Here is a 25144-nt window from a genome sequence, read left to right as displayed (position 1 = left end):
TTTGAACTAACACTTGAAAGGAATTGCACAGAGACTTGTTATTTATGAAGGTTCTTTCGAGATAACTGGAGGGAGATAAAAACAGGCATTATGATATTTCAGGATTCGAGAGTGTTCATTGTTTTTTTACATACACCCATGTCTTGTGTGAAGGGCTGTGAAAATGCTGGATATAATACTTTAAACTTCTACTTACATTACTACCTGATCTGCTCATGTACATGATTTCTGGTAAAATGGAATCAGAAATGCTCCATAATAATCAAGTACTAGGCAGTACATATGTCTCTCCATGTATTTTGTTGATTTTCATACTGCCAGAATAATACTCCATTCTCAACCTCATTCATTGTGTAACTTAAAGTGAACCTGTCAGCAGGATTTTGCTAAGTAAATTACAGGCATTGTCAGGTTGACAGTGTTTAATTTGATTAAAATGATACCTGGGGTGAAGAAATACATCTTGTGGTTCTTGTGGTATCAGTGTTAGAAGTTTTCAGTTAATGAGATGCCTCTTCTCCGGGACAGGGTTGTAGATAGTCTCCTTGCAGGCTGCCCCGAAGCACATACATGTTCTTTATCATTGAGACAGACTATTATTGCATCTGCACAGGCCTGTTGGCAGGTCTTTCCTTTTTTTCATTTTCTTAGAGCAGGAAGATCAGACTCTGACTATAGTCCGCCCCGGAACACGTGCATATCATTAACTGAAAACTTCTAACACTGATTAGACAAGAACCAAAGACAGATTTCATTAACCCAGGTATCATTTTAATCAGTTTAACACTGCCAACCTGACAATGACTGTAGTTTACTTAGCAAAATCCTACTGACAGGTTCACTTTAAAATAATTGACTTTATGCAAAACATCTGAATTTGCAGTACCCTTCAGTAAACTTAGTATTAATGTAGACTTTCCCTGTTTTCTTTTCATGTGCTCAGTACTGTGCCAGTGCTCTCCTCACACGTGTACATAACAGTGTATACAAATAGCTTGTCTCAGCAGGAATACAGAGAATACCAGTATGCTCTGTAGGTCCATGGGCAGACTCCAGGCATCTATTCACTTTGTATTTACCAGAGTTCAATATTTTGGCAAAAGCAACCAAAAAATGCATTGCAAGCTGGTACCAGACAGAGGGTTCAAGATAAAGTATCACTCTGATTTCCTATTTCTTTTACCTGTTTTATCTATACCCCTCACTGTGTTTCCAGTTGTAGAACATGATATTTTCCATACTTTTTACATTCATAATTGTATGCAGCAGTTCATAAGCTCCCTTCAGTGGCAACTGCAGGCAGACAGCATTTTATCATGTAAACGGAATCTGTCAGTAGGATTAACCCTCCTAAGTCATCTATATGGGCATGTAGATCATAAGAGGCAGAATGAAATGATATCTTGATATGTGCAATCCAATGTCTTATTCCATTGAAATTCACATTTTTCTTATAAGTGAGGCTGGTTTCACATTCGCGCTTTTTAAGCGCACGCACGGCCGGGGGTAGCTCCGCCCCCGAGCCGGCTCTCTGCCCGGCGTGCCCGCCCCTTCCTTGTAGCGCCGCCTCCTAGCGCACAGCGGCGCCTGCGATCGGCGCACCCTATCTTTAGCATAGGGTGCGCAGATCGTGCGCAGGCCGTGCGCTAGTTGCGCTTTGACCTGCGCTGCGCACTTTTGACGGTGCGCCGTGCGCGCCAAAATCCGAAAAGTTTGATTTTGGCGCGCACGGCGCACCGTCAAAAGTGCGCAGCGCAGGTCAAAGCGCAACTAGCGCACGGCCTGCGCACGATCTGCGCACCCTATGCTAAAGATAGGGTGCGCCGATCGCAGGCGCCGCTGTGCGCTAGGAGGCGGCGCTACAAGGAAGGGGCGGGCACGCCGGGCAGAGAGCCGGCTCGGGGGCGGAGCTACCCCCGGCCGTGCGTGCGCTTAAAAAGCGCGAATGTGAAACCAGCCTAAATCAGCTGCTAAGATCTATGGGCCGGACATAGAAATACATGCAGCCGCGCACTCCGGTCCCAAGTGCCGGGGGCAGTGAGATGCGAGTTTTGTGCGAGTTTCTCGCAAGTGTGATCCTGGCCTATTAGTGGTCATAGGAGAAACTCCACACTGTATAATGGCCCCTAAATATCTCCCCACCCACATTGTTTGATAGCCCCACACGGTATGATGGCTCCAGAGTAGCCCCAACACTGTATGATAGCCTCTTAGTAGCCACAATACTGTATAATGGCCGTTTAATATCAATCACACTGTATGATGGCTCCATATGAACCCAGCTTTTCCACAATTCAGATGATCGTGGCAGCTCATATGGCACTACTAAACTGTAACCCGGTTTTCTCATTGCTTGGGTCATTTTTGTTTCTGCAGTGGGAAAGCAGGGTTGCTAGGCACAAATTGATACTTCCACAGATGCTAGGATAGCTGATTGCAGTGCATTGATGATACTTTCTAAGGTTATATTCACACGTTTTTGCTGCTTTTTTATGTAAATTTTACCCTGCGTTTTACAGTACTAGCAAAAGCTGAGATTTCAGAAATCTAATGCACACACATTGTTTTTTTTTCCTGACTGAATTGGAAAACTGCTGTGTTTTTAAAAACTGCAGCATGTCACTTCTTTCAGCGTTTTTTCACCAATTGAAAGCAATGAGTAAGTGCAAAAATTCAGCAAAAACCGCAAGTATAAGGTTTTGCTGCATATTTGGTGCAAAAACCCCAGGAAGTTGAATCATGTTTTTATGGGGCGTGCTATAATTTAGCAGCATCCACAAGATACAAATGTACCTGATAAAAAAGCCGTAAAAATAACCCCACCAAAAACACAGCAAAACTTGCTTTTTGTAAGCAGCTTGATTTGCCTTTCAGTGTTGATACATTCTGAATTTGCTGCTTATGCTAGGAAACCTGGGTTCCTGTTAAGTAATGATATTTTTGAGACTGCTGCCAATACAGGGAAAGTTGGGTTGCAATCTTAAAGAGACCTGTCAGCAGGATTTAGCCCTACAAACTAAAGGCATGGCTACAATGGCGCTGTGCTGCTGATTATTATGATACTTGATGTAAAGGAATCCACCCAGTGTTTGCTGAATATTCACCTTATGAAGTTTACAGAAAATGACGTCTTGTGTGCTTCACTGTGCTTCAGGGCGGGACGTAAGGGAAAGGTCTTCTTCTCGTCCCCCCCCCCCCACCAGTCTTCTGTTTCCTGTGAACTGCCTGCTTTTTAAAATTCGCCGCCATCATTGCATGGGCGGTGTGTGCGCAGTGGGAGCCGGGGTTCTGTGTGCAGGACTTAAAAAAAAAAAAACGGAGCCGGCGGCGGCGCATGCGCAGTTTGAAATTTCGGCTCAGTTCACACAATGATGTCGGCCACACAGAATTTTAAAAAGGAGGCAGGTCACTGAATAATCAGTGGCCTGCAGAAGAAACAGAAGAGGTTGGTGGGGGGGCAGAGAATCAGAAGAAAACACCAGCCCCCATGTCCCGCCCTAAAGCACACAAGACGTCATTTTCTGAAAACTTCATAAAACAGCTGCCACTGAACGGGTCCCTACACAGCAGGTATCATACTACTCATCGCCATTATCGCCATGCCTTTAGTTTATAGGGCTAAATCCTACGGACAGGCTCTCTTTTATCGCCATTGTGGAACATCAGCTGCACCCATCATCCAAACATCAGCTGCACCCATCACCCACTTATCAGCTGTACCCATGATCCAAGCATCAGCCGGATCCATCATCTACACATCACATCAGCTGCACCCATCACCCACACATAAGTTGCATCAATCACCCACACATAAGCTGCACCCATCACCCACTTATCAGCTGTACCCATGATCCAAACATCAGCTGGATCCATCACCCACACATAAGCTGCACCCATCACCCACACATAAGCTGCACACATCACCCACTTATCAGATGCACCCATGATCCAAACATCAGCTGGATCCATCACCCACACCTCAGCTGCACCCATCACCCACACCTCAGCTGCATCCATCACCTACATAGCAGCTGCACCCATCACCCACATATCAGCTGCACCCATGATCCAAACATCAGCTGGATCCACCACCCACACATCAGCTGCAACCATCACCCAAACATCAGCTGCACCCATCATCCACACATAAGCTGCACCCATGATCCAAACATTAGCTGCAGCCATCACCCACACCTCAGCTGCATCCATCACCCACATAGCAGCTGCACTCATCACCCACACCTCAGCTGCACCCATGATCCAAACATCAGCTGGATCCATCACCCAAACATCAGCTGCACCCATCATCACACATAAGCTGCACCCATCACCCACACATCAGCTGCACCCATCACTCACATATCAGCAGACTCATGATCCAAGCATCAGCTGCACCCATCACCCACACATCAGCTGCACCCATCACCCAAGCGTCAGCTGCACCCATGACCAAAACGTCAGCTCGATTCATCACCCACAGATCATATGCACCCATCACCCACACATGAGCTGCACCCATGACCCAAACATCAGCTGGATCCATAACCCACACATCATCTGCACCTTTCACCCACATATCAACTGCACCCATCTCTCAAACATCAGCTGGATCCACCACCCACACAAAATAGTCCACATCATATCCTACTATGCATTTGATTTGTCCTTCTTCTAAATATTAATTACTCATTATCTACATTTCTGATAGCTTTTTCTGCATCAGAATTTGTCTGCTATATTTCTTTTACATATTACTAATCACATGATGAGATATACTATTTTTACTTTTTTTGCAAAATAAAATAACTTGCTAAGAAAAAACAACTATTCACGAGTCCTGCTCTGAAAACCCTTGAAATACTGTATTGCTCTGCTAGAACATTTCTATAAAATACATGATCTGCACATATTGTAAATGGGTGAAGAGAACATCATCTATTGTGCTTTTTACAGACTCAAATACAGTGTATTGGAGAAGAAACCACCTAGAATGTTCAAAGTTATGATTGCCAAAACCTTAGGAGTACACAGCTTTATAACACTATTGTAGGCAGAAGGATATGTTCTCTGAAATTCTGATTCAAAATGTTACTTAGTATCCAAATAATGGTGTGTATTTAGGCTCTGTGCACACGGTGCGGATTCTGCTGCGGATTTGGCCCTGCGAATCCGCAGCAGAACTGCAGGTGATGTACAGTACCATTATTGGCTATGTAAAAAAAAAAAAAGCGCTGTGCACATGCTGTGGATTTTTCCGCGCGGATTTCGTGCGGAATAAAAAAAGCAGCATGTCACTTCTTTTGTGCGGTTTTGCTGCAGTTTTCCACCTGCTCCATTCTACAAATCCGCAGGTGGAAAACCGCAGTGGAAAACCGCACAAAAACGGCAGTAAAACTGCACAAAAAATGCACTAAATCCGCAGGAAAAATGCAGGTAATTTGACCTGCGGATTTAGTAAATTCCACGCGGAAAAATCCGCGGGAGGATCCGCACCGTGTGCACATAGGCTTATAGTCTTGCTTAATCTTTCACCAGGTTTTTGGCACCTAATCTGAGAGCAGCATAATGTAGAGACTGAGACCCTGATTCCAGTTGATGTGTCACTTACCGGGCTGCTTGCTATTGTTTTCAGAAAATTACTGTTTTGTCAGCAGGAGATTATCACTAGAGGACTAGTAAAAATGCTGTCATTTAGCTCACCATATTCAGGGACTGTCACACTTAGCGATGCACCAGCGATCCCGACCAGCGATATGACGCGGTCAGGATCGCTGGTGCATCGCTAAGTGGTCGCTAGTGAGCTGCCACGCAGGCAGATCTCACCAGCGACATAGCAGGGGTCGGGGGTCGCTACTTACCTGTCAGACGAGGCGATCCTGACGTCCACCCGCCCGCGTCCACGCGTCGCTCGTCGGCGCCAGCAGGAAGCCGACGACGAGAAACGGTCCAGACCGTTCTCGCGCGATCAGCGATAACCAGCGGGGGAGCGGTCGGAGGTAAGTATCAGACATAGCGATATCGCTAGCAATATCGCTGCTACATCACAAAAACCTGTGACGTTATAGCGATATTGCTAGCGATATCGTATCGCTTAGTGTGACAGGCCCTTAACCCGACCCTCACCACTGTTTGACAGCTTTCTGCCTATGCGCAGTGGTGGGATCAGGATTATGCAGACCTCAGCATTCAGAGAACTGGTAGATCTATGGCAGAGAAAATAATGATTTTATCAAAACTGCAGCAAGCAGCTTAGTAAGAGACACCGCTGGAATCGGGGTCTCTGTTCCTTCGTGATGTTGCTCTCACATGGAGCAGTAAAAACCTGGTGACAAATTCCCTTTAATCTATAACAGTTATTGTTTGAGTCACAGGCTGAATATCGTTGTTATTTTTGTTGTTTATTATCTATACCCTCCATACAGTATGTTCAATGTGCTTTCCATTGGTGACATGGCAGATGTCTACGTGGTAGTGCAGCTCTGTCCAGAATTGTGCCATTATGTCTTCAGATATGGACTCATTGATGACTTGTATCAGGCCTCCACAATTTCCAGATCTAACTTCTGGGGGGCTACTTAAAATATTCAGAGTACCCCATCCCCCTAGCCACATGATCTGAACAAACTGAGACATGTGGATGAGCGTGCATGTATGCATGGGGGTAAATCAGTAGGGGAATAGCTGTTGTTCCACTGACACCTATTAAATATAGAAGTCTTTAGCACCAAATTGGTTTATTTGCTCTTTGGAGATCATTGAACAAAGGCTAGCTATCTATTTGTAGCTTCAGTTTGTATCGACATGTATGATTTGTTATAAGTCACCAAATATAACAGAAACCACTGAAAATGTATTATTGAAACAAATAGACACAAAGCAGCAAATCACAATGAGGTGATTATTATGGGGGACTTCACCTACCCCGACATAGACTGGGAAACTGAAACCTGCGTATCTCAGAAAGGAAACCAATTTCTGTCAGTGACCAAGGATAATTATCTGTCACAACTTGTGCAGGGCCCAACTAGAGGGACAGCCCTTCTGGACTTAATTTTAAGCAACAGGCCAGATAGAATAACAGAAGTACGAGTCGATGGGCCCCTAGGGAACAGTGACCACAATATAATACAGTTCCACTTGTCCTTCAGTAAGGTGCCCTGGAAGGGGGTTACGAAAACGCTGAATTTCAGGAAAGCAAAGTTTGATCAGCTTAGAGAGGACCTTTGCCGAATTGATTGGGACAATGTCCTCAAAAATAGGAGCACAGAAAATAAATGGGAAATATTTAAATCAGTTTTACACACTCACTGCGAGCTAGCCATACCGTACAGAAATAAAAGGGCTAGGAACAGGAGAACACCAATGTGGCTAAATAAGGATGTAAAAAGGGCAATAAATAACAAGAAAAAGGCATTTAGGAAGCTAAAACAAGAAGGAAATGATAGAGAAAAAAATAAATTGTGTAAAAAACAAATACATTTAGCAAAAGTGGAAACTGAGAGACTCATTGCTAAGGAAAGTAAAACAAACCCCAAACTATTCTTTAATTATAAAAACAGTAAAAAGATTAAAATTGATGGTGTCGGCCCTTTAAAGAACAATGAGGGTGAAATCATAGAGAGCGATGTGGGAAAAGCAAATGTTTTAAATACTTTTTTCTCAACAGTGTTCACACAGGAAAAGGATTTGCCAGGGGAAATGCAGAGTGATAATGTAAACTCCCCATTAAGTATTACCTGCCTAACCCAGGAAGAAGTGCAGAACCGCCTTAGTAAGATTAAAATTGACAAATCACCAGGCCCTGATGGCATTCACCCTCGGGTATTAAGAGAGTTAAGTAATGTGTCCTTATATTTAAAGACTCTATAGAAACAGGGTCTGTTCCTTTTGATTGGCGGCAAGCAAATGTGGTACCAATATTCAAAAAGGGGTGTAAAAGGGAACCTGGAAACTATAGGCCAGTAAGCTTAACATCTGTTGTGGGTAAAATTTTTGAAGGGTTTCTAAGGGATACCATTATGGAATACCTCAATGTTAATAAATGTTTAACTCCATATCAACATGGATTTATGAAGGATCGCTCCTCTCAAACTAACCTGATCAGCTTCTATGAGGATGTAAGCTCTCAAATGGACCAAGGAGAATCATTGGATGACATTTATCTCGACTTCTCTTAAGGATTTGACACTGTCCCACATAAACGATTGGTAAGTAAGATGAGAAAGATTGGGCTAGGGGAAAATGTGTGTAGATGGGTAGGTAGCTGGCTTAGTGATAGAAAACAAAGAGTGGTTATTAATGGTGCATACTCAGATTGGGCCAGGGTTACTAGTGGGGTACCACAGGGTTCTGTATTGGGCCCCCTACTATTTAATATATTTATTAATGATCTAATGGATGGCTTACACAGTAAAATATCAGTATTTGCAGATGATGCAAAACTATGTAAGGTAGTTAACACAAAGGAGGACAGTTTGCAACTACAGACAGATTTGAGTAAATTGGAGAATTGGGCTCAAAAATGGCAAATGAGGTTTAACACAGATAAGTGTAAGGTTATGCACATGGGAAGGAGAAACAGATGCTATAATTACTTACTAAATGGGAAACTGCTGGGGAAATCAGACATGGAAAAAGACTTAGGCATCATAGTCAATAAGAAGCTAAATTGGAGTGCCCAGTGTCAGGCAGCTGCCACCAAAGCAAATAGGGTCATGGGATGCATTAGAAGAGGTCTGGGGACACGAGATGAAAACATAATTCTCCCTCTGTACAAATCACTCGTCAGACCACACGTATTGTGTGCAATTTTGGACGCCTTTGCTCAAGAAAGACATTACTGAACTTGAAAGGGTTCAAAGGCGAGCTACTAAAATGATAAATGGAGTTGGTTCACTACAATACCCAGAAAGGTTATCAAAATTAGGTCTATTTACTCTAGAAAAGAGAAGACTTAGGGGAGACTTAATATATATGTACAAGTATATCAGAGGGCAATACAGAGATCTCTCCAATGAACTGTTTGTACCAAGGACTGCGACAAGAACAAGGGGGCATTCTCTTCGTTTGGAGGAAAGACAATTTCTGCACCAGCATAGAAGAGGGTTCTTCACGGTAAGAGCAGTGAGGCTCTGGAATTCTCTTCCTGAGGAAGTGGTGATGGCCAACTCACTGAATGAATTTAAGAAAGGAATGGATGCTTTTCTTGTGAGTAACAGTATAGAAGGTTACGAATAACAGAATATTATAGGTAGATAGTTGACCCAGCTTAGGGGAAGGAATTTTTTTCTCTATGGAGAAAATTGGCTTCTACTCTGTGGGTTTTTTGCCTTCCCCAGGATCAACAATGCAGAACAGCTGCACTAAAAATAGGCTGAACTAGATGAACATAAGGTCTTCCTTCAGCCTTCAAAACTATGTTACTATGATCAGCGTATGTTGAAATAACGGCACGATTCATCGAATTGTTAGCACCAATTAGGATTACCGTAAGTACTTTGAAAAGTCAAAATTATTTGGTGTAACACGGAATTTCCCAAGAATTTAGCCAAAAAATGGAGGAAGGTTTCTAGTGTACGCCACTCGTCAGACATTCCAGTGCCCCCTTCTTTGTGAGTAAGGAGTCCCTGAATCCACCATGGCCCCTCATAAAGACCGTTGAAAAAAATCACCAGTCTTGATGAATTGGGGCCATTGAGTATATGGTGACATCTTGACTTATACTTTTACTTCCCATAACAGCATTATCAATTAGCAAATCTCTTACATTGTCAGAAGAGCAAAAATACTTTTGTCTGCCTCATAAACCCATTGGATGATGATAATAAGTGGAAAAATATATCTGAACGCAGTATCTATTGAAATATACCATGTTCTTACTGTTTAACATGGAAATGTAAGGCATACTTACAGCTTTCTTACCTTTTTGAGATTGCAATTTGCAAGCTAACAAAACTAATAAATATGCATTCCGTAATTAACAGATTGCATGTTGATTTGTGCAGTCGCATCGTTCTTGCAAATGGATTACTTTGATGAAAATAACAATTAAAATAAATTATTTAATTTGCCTGTTTTGGTAAAATGGAAGATGCCGAATCATTCCAACATGTTGCAGTTTTACATACGGTATTTTACGCAGGGTCTGAGAGTCTGAGTTCATTCAAATGTGAAACAGCTGATATGATCAAGTATTTTTCCATTGCGAAAAGTAAATTGTATTGAATGATTCTTACTCTAGATTTTTACATGACTGTACAGTATTTGTATACATGTGCATTAAAATTAAATGTTACTGTAATTCCAAGAGTCCAAAACTTGTTATGGGAGAAAACTGCATGAGAGTTAGAATCTCAGAAAACTCCAGTAAAGTCGGATCATAAGACACCACTGTTAAAAAGGAGCATTTACTGTATGTCTTTACAGGTTATTCTGTTTTAGGATCCGTTGCTAAATTGTATTAGAATAGAATTTCCCAGTTTGTTTCTCATTAATATATATGTACTAGCTGAAGAGCCCGGCGCTGCCCGGGCATAGTAACTAACTGTGGTTAGTTATAGCAAATTATAATTATCCTCCATCCCATAGTCCCGTGCCCATATACCCATCATACATCATACTACTTAAAAAAACATCCCTCGACCAAAACTGTGCTGCTAACTATAGACCTGTTTCTAATCTTCCCTTCATCTCTAAACTCCTGGAACGCCTGGTCCACTCCCGTCTTATCCGCTATCTCTCAGAAAACTCTCTTCTCGACCCTCTCCAATCCGGTTTCCACTCTTTACATTCTACTGAAACTGCCCTCGCTAAAGTCTCTAATGATCTACTAACAGCTAAATCAAATGGTCATTACTCCATGCTAATTCTCTTGGATCTCTCTGCAGCATTCGACACTGTGGATCATCAGCTCCTCCTCACTATGCTCCGTTCCATTGGCCTCAAGGACACCATTCTCTCCTGGTTCTCCTATCTCTCTGACCGCTCCTTTACTGTATCTTTGGCTGGCTCCTCCTCCTCCTCTCATCTTCCCCTTACTGTTGGGGTTCCTCAAGGATCAGTCCTAGGCCCCCTCCTCTTCTCTTTGTATACTGCCCCTATTGGTCAAACAATCAGTAGATTTGGTTTCCAGTACCATCTCTATGCTGACGACACCCAATTAATACGCTTCTTCTCCTGACATCACGCCAGCCTTTCTAGAAAACACAGACGATTGTCTAAATGCTGTGTCTAACATCATGTCCTCACTATATCTGAAACTGAACCTGTCAAAGACTGAACACCTTGTGTTTCCTCCCTCTACTAATGTACCTATACCCGACATTGCCATTTCCATGTGTGGTTCTACTATTACTCCCCAGCAACATGCCCGCTGTCTTGGGGTCCTACTTGACTCTGAGCTTAGCTTTGTCCCCCACATCCGATCACTGTCTCGCTCTTGTTATCTGCACCTCAAAAACATTTCTAGAATTCAACCTTTTCTTACTTTTGACTCTGCAAAAACTCTTACTGTTTCTCTTATTCATTCTCGTCTCGACTATTGTAGCTCCTTTCTAATCGGTCTCCCTCATACCAAACTCTCCCCCCTCCAATCTGTCTTGAATGCAGCTGCCACAATCATATTCCTCGCCAATCGTTACACCGATGCCTCTACCTTGTGCCAGTCATTACACTGGCTACCCATCCACTCCAGAATCCAGTACAAACTTATTACCCTCACCCACAAAGCCCTCCATGGCTCAGCACCACCCTACATCTCCTCCCTTGTTTTAGTATACCACCCTACCCGCGCCCTCCGTGCTGCTGATGACCTGAGGTTAGCATCCTCAATAATCAGAACCTCCCACTCCCGTCTTCAAGACTATACACGTGCTGCGCCAATTTTTGGAATGCACTTCCCAGGTCAATACGATTAGTCCCCAACCCCCACAATTTTAAGTGTGCCCTGAAAACGCATTTATTCAGACTGGCCTATCGCCTCAACATATTAACCTAATCTATCCCTGTGTGGCACAGCCAAAAGTATTACCATGACCAGGTTCCCCGCATCATGTTCCCACATGCTTTATGCATCCATTAGCCCTCTGCATCCGTACTGTTACACACTTAACATTATGGCTGGTCCATACAATCAGGGCACCTGTTACCACCCACCTTTCGTGTCTCCCCTTTTTTCCTCATAGATTGTAAGCTTGCGAGCAGGGCCCTCATTCCTCTTGGCATCTGTTATGATCTATGTGATTACTGTTATGCTGTAATGTATATTGTCTGTACAAGTCCCCTCTGAAATGTAAAGTGCTGCGGAATATGTCAGCGCTATAGAAATAAAATCCCATAGGCCCGTGCCCATATACCCATCATACATATCCTCCATCCCATAGTCGAGTGCCCATATACCCATCACACATCCTCCATCCCATAGTCCCATGCCCATATACCCATCACACATCCTCCATCCCATAGTCCCATGCCCATATACCCATCATACATATTCGCCATGCCATAGTCGAGTGCCCATATACCCATCACACATCCTTCATCTCATAGTCCCATGCCCATATACCCATCATACATATCCTCCATCCCATAGTCCCGTGCCCATATACCCATCATACATATCCGCCATCCCATAGTCCCGTGCCCATATACCCATTATACATATCCTCCTTCCCATAGTCCAGTGCCCATGTACCCATCACACATCCTCCATCACATAGTCCCGTGCCCATATACCCGTCATACATATCCTCCATCCCATAGTCCAGTGCCCATATATCCATCACACATCCTCCATCCCATAGTCAACCATTATGACATCATAATGAGCGGCGGGGCTTGCAACCTATGATGACATCAGCAGCGCCATGGCAACCATTATGACATCATAATGAGGGGCGGGACTTGATACGCACACGCTTTTTCCCCATTATGTAGATAGGGGCAAAATTGTTTGGTGAATTGGAACGCACTGGGTTAAAATTTCGCCTCACAACATAGCCTAGGTCGCTCTCGGGGTCCAGACGTGTGACTGTGCCAAATTTTGTGGCTGTAGCTGCGACGGTGTGGATGCCAATCCTGGACATACACACATACATACATACACACTCTTGAGCCTTATATATTAGATATTACATACGCCATCCTGAGATGTTTACATTGCCTTGTGTGTAGTATTTTTCATAGATTATACACAGACTTGCATACGCCAATAAGAAAAAAGCCTTTTTTCTAATCTTATAGCTGTCGTCTCAAGTTCTTAAATGGAAACCAATCCAGTTTCATGATATTATTAGAGGGTGACGTACCAGTGGTAACCAGACACTCCCTAAAAAACTGCACTAACTTTATAGTACATAATCAAAAACGGAGAACAAGAGTATCACGTGCTAAATGTGAAAACTATCAATTTTATTACATATCAAAGTAGACAAACATAACAGTAGTAACAATGTCACAATAAATGCGGACACCCAGGAAAGTACAACAATAGGTAAGGGTCACCTTTCCATAGTAATAAAGTGCCAGTGCATAATAACAAACTCCCCAGTAGCTATACCAAGTTAATCGCTAGCCATATGAGTCAAATTCAGCATAAGCTGTACAACCACATATAAAGGACGGATATGTTAGTGACCTCCAACAGAATGTGAACCCCGACACGCGTTTCGCTGACTGGAACACCGCTTTCTCAAGGGTGTCCTCATTTATTGTGACATTGTTACTACTGTTAGTTTTTTCATTTAGCAGTTGATACTCTTTTGTTCTCCATTTTTGATCACGTTCTTAAATGCTAGAATTGCAATCTGCCTTTTATTAAAAATCATTTTCGTTCCCAAAAATGGAGGGATTTTTAGCCCCTTACCAATGGAGACAATTTCTGTTTTTTTGCGTTTTTATGTCAGAACAGAGGGATTTCTTATTCTATTGTATAGAGCTTGCTGCATCGGTCACTGTGCAATGTGAGTGTCCGGTCTCCTAGGCACAGAGCATGAGCTCAGCTGCTTACAGACCCTAAGCTTTAGATCATCCTTGTGTTGCTCTGAAGGTGGCCTGCTTTAGTCCCCCCGCACTTCTCCCGTGCTACAGAGGCAAAGCCGTCTTGACTAATAATCTGGGAGAGCGCTCGGTTCAGACCAGAGGCACAGCCATACCGCTGGTCTGCACTGTCAGTCTTCAGGAGCGCACTGCCATCTGGGAGGAAGAGAAGCAATGCAATCCTGAAGACACAATATTAGAATACTCCTTTAATTTTTGGTTAGATTATAATTAAAGTAATTAATTATTCCATGAGATGAATGTACCAACCACATGTCTTAAATAGAAGATAATGGATTTTACTTTTCATATTAAACAGTTTAGTATAAAATCTTCTTAACAGAACCATGTAAGGATTTTATCTAAGGAAGTCAAATCAGTCACTAAAGACCACCACATCTATCGCTGTTCCCCAAGCTGAGCCTATATGGAGAAGTGTGAGCTACAGCTGAAGTCTAGACAAATACTTTGACTCACTTCCTACGCTATAAAATGCCTTTGTGTAGTCCTAGTCTTATAGATCCAGCCTACAGTTGGATGGTGCCATGTCAATATTTTCTGTTGTTACAGAACCCACCTTAGGATGTAAAATATATTGTGGAAATAATTCAGAGACATAGGGAAAAATAAACATACTATACAAATACCCGATAACTACTCCCAACGAGTGCCCAAATTACCTGCAGCGGGGCACCCAAGTAACACTGCCATTCGGTCATGTAAATAACGTTTCCTGTGCAGCAAATTGCGGAAAGTAAGCACATTGTGTAAAGCTGATGATCCATTGCTTTCTGTAGCAAGTCTATCTGCCCTGGCTATCGAAACATTTACCCAATGCAGCCTCAAATCTCACAGACTGCTGAGGATGACCCTGGTTCCTTACACATACCGTAGTTTAAGATAAATATTATTTTCTTTAATAGTTAAAGAAAATACTTTTTCTATGCAATTAAATCACAATAATGTATGACTTAATGCCTTCTATTGATCGTCTCTTCTGTATCTGGAAGAGAACTCAGGTTATATGCGTTGTCTGAAAATTGCTGATTTATTTGCTCTGACGTCTTCAAGCACCACCATGAATGATTGTCTTTGCTTAATATTTGAACTTTAAGTAGTCAGATAATGTGCCAGTGAATCGGTCTCTGTCAGTCAGGAGTTATGTGAAAAGATGCTCACGTATTGAATTCTGAGAATACAACCTTCTGCCCGGTGAAGGCTAGTCATCATGCAATCCTTCCCTTTCTTTTTTAACCTTAACATAAATTATGTTAATTGAGAACTCTTAATAAAAGTACAAATTGATTTCAGTTGAAGCTTTGACAAAAGGATTACTTATGCGATAGTGTAACGATGGAAAGGCTGCCAGAGTCATAATGGAATAAAAACAATTTCTTCAAAGATGAGAGAATCTATTCTGCTCATCTGTCTCCATCAATATTGATCAAATAACGACTTTATTTTTGGCAAAAAGTAATGGTCTTTTTATTTTTTAAGGGGTTTTAGCGTCCTTAGAAGATGTGTAGACTATTTCATAATTCATCTACTTTTTATCTGGTTGGATTTACTCCTATCTGTACTGAACACCTTGCAACTAGCAAATACATTTCATGTATTTAAGACATTTCTCAATTCTTTCATGAGCAGATCCTCAATTCCAGGTGTGGTTTACCTCCAGAAACAATTATGGATTGTACATCCCACGGGGATAACCATTATGAATCCCTTAATTCCACATGGAATACACACAGAGCTGCTCTTGTAGACAGATTACGACACAAGAACAGAGCGCATACATTTTAATTCTTTCCAGATTTAATATTTTATTTCCTGTAAATGTTTAGAATGACCGCTTGCTAAAGGATGTACAGTGGAGAAAAAAGCTTAGGATATCCCTGTATGGAAAGATGTCTTGTTATTACCAAGTAAAAGTCTTTTATGTCTAGTCCGAGTGTGATAAGTCATGTAATTACAATAAGATAATCCCACATGCCTTCTATGATAAATGCTTTGAATCTTGATTTCATCGTTAATTGTGAGACTATTCTTAAGTCTTCATACACTTTAATAACTGTCTGCTGAAAGATGGTTCCTGTGTTCGACAGCTATTACCTCTAACTCTCTCACACACAGGAGTTCTCAGTTGGCCTGTGTTCTCTACGAAATAGCTGCTGCCAGATGTCTGTGGCAGTGGTTTAGGCTTAGCACGCTCGCACCACCATATAAATCAGACGAGTGCTATGTCACATGGAGCCAGAAAAAAATATCCAATTTTTACCAATACATTACAATTTTGTAACATAAGAAACGGTAAATGATCCTGTAAATGATTAATAGCTGCTGAGTAAAAAAGGATTGTATACGGACAGCACATGGATTGCAAACAGATGGCAAGTGAGAAAAAAATCATACCTCTTTTCTGGACGAAAATCAGACTGATTTTTAATAAAGCCGTGTAACCCTAGCTTTAGACAACAAAAGGATCAGTAGTCTGAAATCTGATATCTTGGATGCATCTTTCCCACTACATAGGGGTACAGTCGAGAGAGGCCTTTTACACATTAGACTGTTGGCCAAAACCGTTGATATTGGCAGGTTAGGCTGACTTTAATCTATTGTCTATAGGGCCCTTTAGACGTCTATTGTGTCAAGCCAAAGATCCTGGTTGTATACGGGTAGCTTTAAAAAAAAAAAAAAAAACACAAGAAAAGTTTTTAAAGAAAAAAATAATTGAGCTTAATTTTATTTAGAGAGTCTGACCAAACTGTGTATCTCAGACCGGTCATCAGAGAGATGCACGTACTAGTGAAACAAAGGCTGTGCATAAAAATAATCAGTCAACCTACTACCAGTGCTCGTGATAAGTTACACACATGGTCAAAATTGTTGGTACCCCTTGTTTAATGACAGAAAAACCCACAATGGTCACAGAAATAACTTAAATCTGACAAAAGTAATAATAAATCAAGAATCTATGAAAATGAACAAATGAAAGTCAGACATTGCTTTTCAACCATGCTTCCACAGAATTTAAAAAAAAAAAACTGACAGAAATGATGGTACCCATGAAAATATTGTGGCAAAAGGGACATGTTAAATCAAGATGTGTCCACTAATCAGCATCACAGGTGTCTACAATCTTGGAATCAGTGAGTAGGCCTATATAGGGGGCTACAGATGCTGTACTGTATGGTGTGGCATGGTGTGTATCACACTCAACATGGACCAGAGGAAGCGAAGGAAAGAGTTGTCTCAGGAGATTAGCATGAAAATTATAGACAAACATGTTAAAGGTAAAAGTTATAAGACCATCTCCAAGCAGCTTGATGTTTGTGTGACTACAGTTACACATATTATTCAGAAATTTAAGCTCCATGGGACTGTAGCCAACCTCCCTGGACGTGGCCGCAAGAAGAAAATTGATGACAAATCAAAGAGACGGATAATACGAATGGTAACAAAAGAGCTTAGACATACTTCTAAATAGATTAAAGGTGAACTTCAAGCTCAAGGATCATCAGTGTCAAATCGCACCAGCCATCGTTGTATGAACCAAAGTGGACTTCCTGGGAGATGACCAAGGAGGACAACATTTTTTTGAAAAAAAATATCATAAAAAAGCCAGACTAGTATTTGCCAAACTACATGTTGACAAGCCACAAAGCTTCTGGGAGAATGTCCTATGGCCAGATGAGACAAAAATGGAACTTTTTGGCAAGGCACATCAGCTCTATGTACACAGACGGAAAAATGAAGCATATCAAGAAAAGAACACTGCACTTACTGTGAATCATGGAGGAGCCTCTGTTATGTTCCGGGGCTGCTTTGCTGCATCTGGCACAAGGTGTCTAGAATCTGTGCAGGGTAAAATTAAATCTCAAGACTATCAAGGGATTCTGGAGAGAAATGTGCTGCCCAGTGTCAGAAAGCTTGGTCTCACACGCAGGTCATGGGTCTTGCAACAGGATAATGACCCAAAACACACAGCTAAAAACACCCAAGAATGGCTAAGAGGAAAACATTGGACTATTCTTATATGAGCCCTGACCTAAATCATATTGAGCGTCTTTGGAAAGAGCTGAAACATGCCGTCTGGAAAAGGCAACCTTCAAACACGAGACAGCTGGAGTAGTTTGCTCTTGACGAGTGGGATAAAATACCTGTTGACAGGTGCAGAAGTCTCATTGACAGTTACAGGAATCGTTTGATTGCATTGATTGCCTCAAAAGGTTGTGCAAAAAATATTAAGTTAAGGGTACCATAATTTCTGTCCAGTCCTATTTCATGAGTTTTATTTTTTTTAAAATTCTGTGGAAGCATGGTTGAAAAGCAATGTCTGACTTTCATTTGTTCATTTTCATAGATTTTTTATTTATTATTACTTTTTTCAGATTCAAGTTATTTCTGTGACCATTGTGGGTTTTTCTTTCATTAAACGTGGGGTACCAACAATTTTGACCATGTGTATATATGGTGAGTATATAGTCTCCAACACTGCCATGTAAACAAGCCACACATTAATTTAATATGTTTGATGAAATGGTGCCATCATACTCTGCAGAGATTTATAGGCATTGTCATCTCTCTCCTTATTGGGGCTCAGAATCTAATTCACCATGTCTTTGGAGTGGAAGGAAACTCACACAAACCTGGGAGAACATACAAACTCCTTGTAGATGTTGTCCTTGATGAGACTTGAACCCAGTGCTACAAGGCAACAGTGCTAACTACTGAGTCAGCATGCTTTTCCTGGCCTAGCTAAATACAATTTTAGTCAGCGATTGTGCGTCTTTAATACAATGGGCAGCACAGTGACTCAGTGGTTAGCACTGCAGCCTTGCATCCCTGGGGTCCTGGGTTCAGATCCCACCAAGGACAACATCTGCAAAGAGTTTGTATGTTCTCCCCGTGTTTGCATGGGTTTCCTCCGGGGTCTCTGGTTTCCTCCCACACTACAAAGACATACTGAATTTAGATTGTGAGCCCCATTAGATAAAGCGACGATAATGTCTGTTAAGAGCTGCGGAAAAACATAGTGCTATATAAGCAAAGGATAATAAATAAATAATACAACCATTCGTAGACCTGTTACATTACAGCTAGGGCATTTCTCCTATTTACAGTGTCAGCATCAATTTGTTATAATGAGAAATCTTGCCCCAAATAATTCACAAATTTATGCAGCAAAAACTCAATACCCTGAAAAGTAACGAAAAACATAGATCCTGTTGACCCGCATTACAGTACCATATCTATAAGTAACCAACCCAGACATGATTCCTGCCAACTTCAACTTAGCGTCCTGTTTCACTTAGTGACGCACCAGCGATCCAGACAACGATACGACCTGGTAGGGATCGCTGGTGCGTCGCTAGTAAGCTGCCAAACAGGCAGATCTCTTCAGCGACGCAGCAACGATCCAGCGATCAAACACAGCGATGCATGCTGGCCAGCGGGACGCCAACGACGAAAAAATGGCCCAGGACATTCCTGTGTGATAAGCGATATCCAGCGGGGGAGCCGGTCACTGCTGCATGTCACATGTAGCGAGATCGCCGGCGAGATCGCTGTTGCATCACAAAATCGGTGACGCATTAGTGATCACGCTAGCGATCTCGCTATGTGAGATGGGGCCTTAAGTCCATAGGAAGTTTTCAGCCATTCACATGTAACTACCTCATTGCAAGAAAGAAGTCTGTCCTGTGATCTGTAAATACCTAAGCACGGAATGGTGTAAGAGATAAAATTCTTTGGTTTATACCTAATTTTCACTTCTTAATTTTTTTTATGCAGTCACACACTTCCTCTTAGGATAGGCTAGACATTATAGTTCTCAGCCTCTTCCTATTACTGTTAGATGAGACGTGTGACATAAATCATAGGCGATCGCCCCCACACTTGCTATTCTTTTGTAGGACAACCCTGTCCATGTACACATAATTAATAATAGTGAATGACAGGTCTATTGCAAGCTGGATCTCATCTATTCATGTCTTCTGTGACAATTGCATAAGACGTTCTTGGTGCCAAAAGTTCTTATATTCAGGAAATGCCCATTGTGCCAACAGACCTGATCCTGCAAAGTACAAATAATCCCCATAATGTATTAAGGAAAGTGCAAATTGTGGGCTGTTTAAATTGTTACATAGTGTCCTTTATGTTATTACTTTGTGTCTTAAACTTCACTACTTCATTTAATCAAAAGAGCAACATTTCTCATTTTTTACTTTAGTACATGAATATGATCATTAACTATGCCCAGAACATTTCATAAGTGCCATTTCAGAGACTTCAGAGTAAAGTAATTTTGAGGAATTAATGAACACATTTCTGTAATACCTCAAAGGGCTTTTAATATTGAGGATTGAAGGGAAAATCTAGAATGGAATTTCAGAAAATGTAGAGGTAGCAACGCATTTTAAGGAAACATTGCCTGTAAGAGTTATTTAATGTGTTAGACATCTACACTTCAGTGATGTTAGGAGACAAATACGCTCACAAACATCAAAAGGAGAAACACGCAAATTGTCTCTTCAGAGAGGAAGAGGACCAGAACTCTAGCGCCACCTATTGGAAGTAGCACTCCTAAAAGTCAATGTCGATCCTTTAACGAGCCTTGTTACATGACTTAGGATAAAAGCCAAACCAGAATCTCAATTTGCAGACACTGTGTTTCGGGGTACTGCCCCTCGTTAGTGCAAAGTGTGAGATCTGGTTTGGCTGTGTGAGAGGCGTCTGACTGATATCCAAGAAGTATGTTAATCATAAATATGCCTGCTTGAGCTATGATTAAGGGTTTTTTTTCTAGCTGAAACATGGAAGCATTATGGGTTATTTTTTTAATATATGCACATTTTTCGAATTTTTGTATCTTTTTTGATTAAAGACTAAGTTTTAACTACTTTCCTTTGGTACTGGAGAACATCCCCTTTTGGACCATTTAGAGCTATTTGACTTCAAAGCCAGACCAGTGCATACTCTGTGCACCACGCCCAGACCACAGACTGTCTACCCTGACTAAAGCCCAACATAAAAATATAATATGCAAATACCCTGCAGTAATCAAATAAACAGCAGTAGTGCTTGAAAATAACATAGGGTGCTGCTTAGTTAACATAATTTTGATTAAAAAAATGCAAAAAAAATCCCACCATGTCACGGTGACCCTATTCGGGACAGTCCTAACTACTGATATTAAAACCTTACCATTTGTCTTGATCTACTTGAATATAGTATCCAGCTCAAAAAAATGTTTATATTCCAATTCATCTCTCTAGGTTTTCTGTTTCAGACTGTCTACCCTGGAAGTCTCCTGGGATACTTCTGTCTAACCCATTAGTTGGAAGCTGAAGTGACACTTTTTCTATTCTCTGACTCTCAGCACTCTTACTGATTGAAAGGACCTCAGCGCTTTAGTAGATAGTGTCCCTTTCATGGTTTATCAAGCACAACTATGCACACTTTAAAATTTCTATCCCCCGGAACTATAGTTCAGCTCAATTTACTTCAATGAGACTGAGCCACAAAAAGTTGCGGTAGCAACGACAACCAAAAATGTATGTGGCCTTGTTTAGTAGACAATGATGAGGATATCCTGAGGCACTTTTGCTTCTCCGATCAGCTTTTGAGACAAACCCTTACTTTTTAATAATAATGGCTTATCCTAATTTTGTGACTGATTTTGTGACGCAGCAGCGATATCGCTACATGTGATACTTACCTCCGTCCGGTTCCCCCGCTGGCTATCGCTGATCGCGCGAGATCGTCTACGTCCATTTCTCGTCGTCGGCTTCCTGCTGGCGCCGACGAGCGAGCGATGGACGCAGGCGGAAGCCGGCGGTCATCGCTTCGTCTGTAAGGTAAGTACGACCGCCGAGCATCGCCACATCGCTGGTGAGATCTGCCTGTGTGGCAGCTCACTAGTGACCATTTAGCGATGCACCAGCGATCCTGACCGGGTTGTATCGTGGTCAGGATCGCGGGTGCATCGCTAAATATAAAGGGGCCTTAGGGATAGGCGATCGGCAGAATAGCCCCAGAAAACTCCTTTAACGTACTGTTAAAAGGTGGAAATGGGCGGAAGGGAGCGTAACATTGCTTGCTGTTATTACATTGTAGTGAGAACCAAGTGTCAAATTAGAGATCAAAAAGACTCGCTGGAAGAAAAGATCTGGTATTCTTTTCTCAACTTTTTATCTGAGCTCTAAAATGGTTTAGGCATTGATGCTGAGTTTTTTTAGAAACACAAGGTTTGCATAGTACATAAACAATACTGTAGCTGTTTTTCACCAGTATGACAGTAATGCGTTTGATTAATAGTAAATTAGATTGGAAAAGACAAAACCGAATCTTCATGTTGCTACAGCTTTAATAATTTATTTGCACTGGATCAGATGTGAAAGTAATTAATGTCAACATCATTTTTCATTCATCATCTAGCTCTCTGCTTTTAAAAATTTCCTATCTGAAAACGTAGTTCCTATTTAACCTGTTTAGGGTCTTAGCTATAAGGGCGACTCAAATCATCACAGTTTACAAACATTCTACCTCCCGTAGATTGTGGCAAGCTTTCCTAAAAATTGTATTTTGTACTAGCGACAATAGGCTTGTGAGATGAATAGAGAACACTTGCATTTTTCAGAAATACATGTTAGAGCATACAAAAATTGGTATCACAGATACATTTGAATATTTTACAAACATATGAGGTTGTACAGTATATCCCTCAGGTAAAAGCGTAATATTAATATCATATGACATGTACTAAGTGTCAAAAGAAACTTGAGAGATGACATGTAATGCAAAACTAGATTATTCACTGTTGTTCTTTTAATTTGCAGTCATCAAACACAGACCACTTGCTGGGACCACCCGAAAATGACTGAACTCTTCCAATCACTCGGTAAGTGGAACCCTTTGTATCTATTTACATTATAGGAGGGTCCACACTTCTGAAGCATTTAGATTGTTCACTTTTGACAGATATGGGACCCCAACAATTAGCTGTAGCCTATGGGGGAAGCTGGCGGCAAGTGTTGCATGTTTCCTACTGAAATCAATTGTTGTGTAATGAGTCCCTCAAAGAAAGAGAGGTGCTGTTTGTAATCCCCCTGAACCAGAAACTTCTCGGTCTTAACTCAGAATGTCCTAATACATGCATCTTATTTGAAAAAAATGTTTTTGTTTTTTTTTAGAAAGCACAAAAACTTATAACTTGAAGGTGTTTTCCTCTATAGTAAGCTATGGAACATTGCCCACCAATGAAAGAATGCTTTCATTCATCAATGCAAAGGAAAGGTGCTTTAGTGCTGGTACAGTACAGCAGTCTATAACATTTTCTTATTTGCATATTTCCTTTAATCACTTGCTCAGATAACTGGAATGTTGATAGGGTATCAATGTATGCTCATTCATTGTGGCAAACCATCAAGACAAAAACAAGTGGCTTTCTTTTCACTGAAGCAAAATATAGATCATGAAAGAATTCGAGAACAAAAACAGAACGTTTATTGAAAGTTGAAGAACATATCAATATCTACTAGCTAGAATAATGGGGGCAGAGCAGAGACATTTGTCAGCCAATGTGCCAGGGTGTGTGGATTCTTCTGCCATGGCGATACACCCTTGCAAGACCGCATGATGCCTGTGACTTTGGCTGGCCAGGATCAGATGTTGTAGAGTTCAATGAGGGAGACCACCTCCCAAAAATAAACTTTTACTGAACATGGGGAGAAGTATGTACAGTGGATAGCAGTTACAAAAGTTCATGGATGATTCTCTTAGAACATATAATAAAAATCTTTATTTTTATGTAGCGCTAACATATTCCGCAGCGCTTTAGTGCTATCCACTGAGCCACCGTGCTGCCCATATGAAATTTTCATACACCTTCCATTCCTCCTTGAGATGGCTCCGCTTTGTGTCTCTGTTAGCGTCTCTCTCTAGCTTCACCACCACCCACCACTACTCTTTTGAGCTTTCTTAGTCTCCAACAACAGCATCACTAACCAGTAAGCAAGAGTCCTATTGTTTAACTTAGGGTTCCGCGTCCTTTTTCCCCTTAGGGGAACTACTTGTGCCACTATGGTCATTACTTAACTTCTCTTATTGACGACACTTTGGAACAACTGCACAAGGCACTCTCTCTTCGTCCCGCCTTCCTTCTCAGCACTGCTCCGTCATTTGACTGTCAGTTATCTAGTTTCTTCTTGCCTCAGATCTCGTCTCCGGAGAATCACTCACTCCTTTTAACACTTTTCCTTGTCTCCTGTCTGGATCACGCTATCCATTGCCTCAGTCTCCACTCACTGTAGGAACACCCAATTCATGTGACTCTGCTGACTAATTAGCCGCAAGCTATGCCCTAGAGTGGCTTGCGAAAGTATTCATCTCCCTTGGCTTGTTACCTATTTTGTTACATTACAACCTGTGTTTAAATGTTTTTTTATGTGTGATGCATCAGCACTAAATAGTCTAAGTTGGTGAAGTGAGAAAATTGTAGGAATAAATTAAAGACACCTTCTTTTGTTCCAGGTCACTTCACTCTTTACAGCTATATCTTGAAAAAAGCTATGATGTGCCGAAACGTTGATTTAATACATATCTGTTTCACTTGGGTCTGATTATCTAGTACTGCCTTAAATTCAATAAACTTTTCCTTTCGAGTGCTGAAGGTTACTATTTTTGTACTATCCTATGGATAAGTCATCAATATATTGTGACCTGACATTCTCTTTCAGTCTGAAAAATGGCAAAAAACAATAGTAACTGCCTGATCTGAACATGTACCAAGGCATATTTCTGTTCAAGTATACAGCCCAAATATGAAATGAGCAGACATCCTTCCTGACTAATGGGTACAGGATTTTATTGTACCAACATGCTCAATGATCATCCGGTCGATGTTCATCTGCTCTTATAAGGTGTTCTGTACTGATGGTAGTTACATGAAAATACAGCAGCTGTCACAGTAGAGCTGGGAAGGCTTTGTTTTATATATGTTAACACTAACTCTTGCCTGCTGATAAAATAATGCCATCTGTAAACTATGAAGGGAAGATGCGGTCACAACTGTAAATGCTGCTGTTTTAATCTTTCCTTTATTATTCCC

General features: G+C 41.5%; 1 protein-coding gene across 7 annotated transcripts in view; it reads left to right on the top strand.

The window, feature by feature from the left end:
• The window catches only part of UTRN (utrophin), an 897027-nt gene that overhangs the window by 696407 nt on the left and 175476 nt on the right, over positions 1 to 25144 (top strand). For all 7 annotated transcript variants that reach the window (XM_073557627.1, XM_073557629.1, XM_073557628.1 and 4 more), the window contains one exon: positions 22875 to 22936. In XM_073557627.1, coding sequence (XP_073413728.1) covers positions 22875 to 22936 — 62 coding nt within the window. The remainder of the gene's footprint in view (positions 1 to 22874; positions 22937 to 25144) is intronic.

This window comes from Dendrobates tinctorius, unplaced genomic scaffold (genome assembly GCF_039654945.1).
Source record: "Dendrobates tinctorius isolate UK_male_01 unplaced genomic scaffold, ASM3965494v1 ptg000250l, whole genome shotgun sequence".
NCBI lineage: Eukaryota > Metazoa > Chordata > Amphibia > Anura > Dendrobatidae > Dendrobates > Dendrobates tinctorius.
Note: the sequence above shows the minus strand (reverse complement) of the source record. Positions and strands in the feature narration are given on the sequence as shown.